The sequence below is a fragment of the Mesitornis unicolor genome, unplaced genomic scaffold, assembly GCF_000695765.1.
Source record: "Mesitornis unicolor isolate BGI_N332 unplaced genomic scaffold, ASM69576v1 scaffold5852, whole genome shotgun sequence".
Lineage (NCBI taxonomy): Eukaryota > Metazoa > Chordata > Aves > Mesitornithiformes > Mesitornithidae > Mesitornis > Mesitornis unicolor.
The window spans coordinates 4,492-5,559 of NW_010167014.1; the positions used below are offsets into that span (position 1 = coordinate 4,492).

Sequence of the window (1,068 nt, forward strand, 5' to 3'; positions counted from 1 at the left end):
TTTATTGAAGCAAGGAGCAATGAAGCGTCACTTCTTCCTTCTCTCTAATGCATGTTCTTTCCCCCTGCAGCCTCTCCAAGACTGATATCCCAAACCAGCCAATCTATATGAAAACAAATCTTGTCTGCTTGACTTAGGTTTCTAGTTCTGCAGGCAAGGAACATATGTATATAGGCCAGAATGTTTCATAACAGTAGACTCGAGTCAGTCCAACAGGGAAGAAATAGATTTCAAGAATAAAGGAGGAAAGAGAGATTTTTTTTTCTCAAAGGGAGAGGATGCAGTAAGAAAAGAAACCATTTCTCCAGCAAACCTCCTTACCTTTCAGTCTGTCTTTTATTGTCTCTGATAAAGACTGCGTAAGCTCAGGCATTTCTTCTGGGACGTACTGTACGTTGGCCAGCTTCTCCTTCAGTATTGCACGGATGCATTCTTTTACTGTGGACGATTTAAATCTATCAGGGCAAAAAAAACCAGCAACAGAAGGCCCAAAAAGTTCACACAACATGTAGAAACATATGTAAACCCTACCTGGGAAAATTTAGCTTTTACATATTAAAGAAAAACAACAAATGAAAAACCATGAGGAAAAAATAGCCCAGCTAAGAGGACGATACTTAACTAGCCAAACACCCAAAAACACAGGTGCAAAACCAGCCCCATCAGAGGCTGCCCCTTCAGTGCCACCCCCCCCCTCTGCCCCCCTCACCTCCTCACCCACACCTCCCTACATCTCATGTCAAAGTTGGTGTGGAAGCCCAGTACCCGCCCAGTCCCCAAACCTCGAGGGCCCCCCCATTCCCAACACCCAGCCTACATAGCCCCACACCAGCCTCTCATGCCCAGTGCAAAACCAGCCCCATCAGAGGCTGCCCCTTCAGTGCCACCCCCCCCCTCTGCCCCCCTCACCTCCTCACCCACACCTCCCTACATCTCATGTCAAAGTTGGTGTGGAAGCCCAGTACCCGCCCAGTCCCCAAACCTCGAGGGCCCCCCCATTCCCAACACCCAGCCTACATAGCCCCACACCAGCCTCTCATGCCCAGGTACCACCAGCATCGCCTCTCC

General features: G+C 49.1%; 1 protein-coding gene across 1 annotated transcript in view; it reads right to left on the reverse strand.

Moving 5' to 3' along the window:
- Positions 1-1,068, reverse strand: part of TCTEX1D2 (Tctex1 domain containing 2) — an 8,765-nt gene that overhangs the window by 3,272 nt on the left and 4,425 nt on the right. Inside the window, exon 2 of the mRNA XM_010178518.1 lies at positions 322-455. Coding sequence (XP_010176820.1) covers positions 322-455 — 134 coding nt within the window. The remainder of the gene's footprint in view (positions 1-321; positions 456-1,068) is intronic.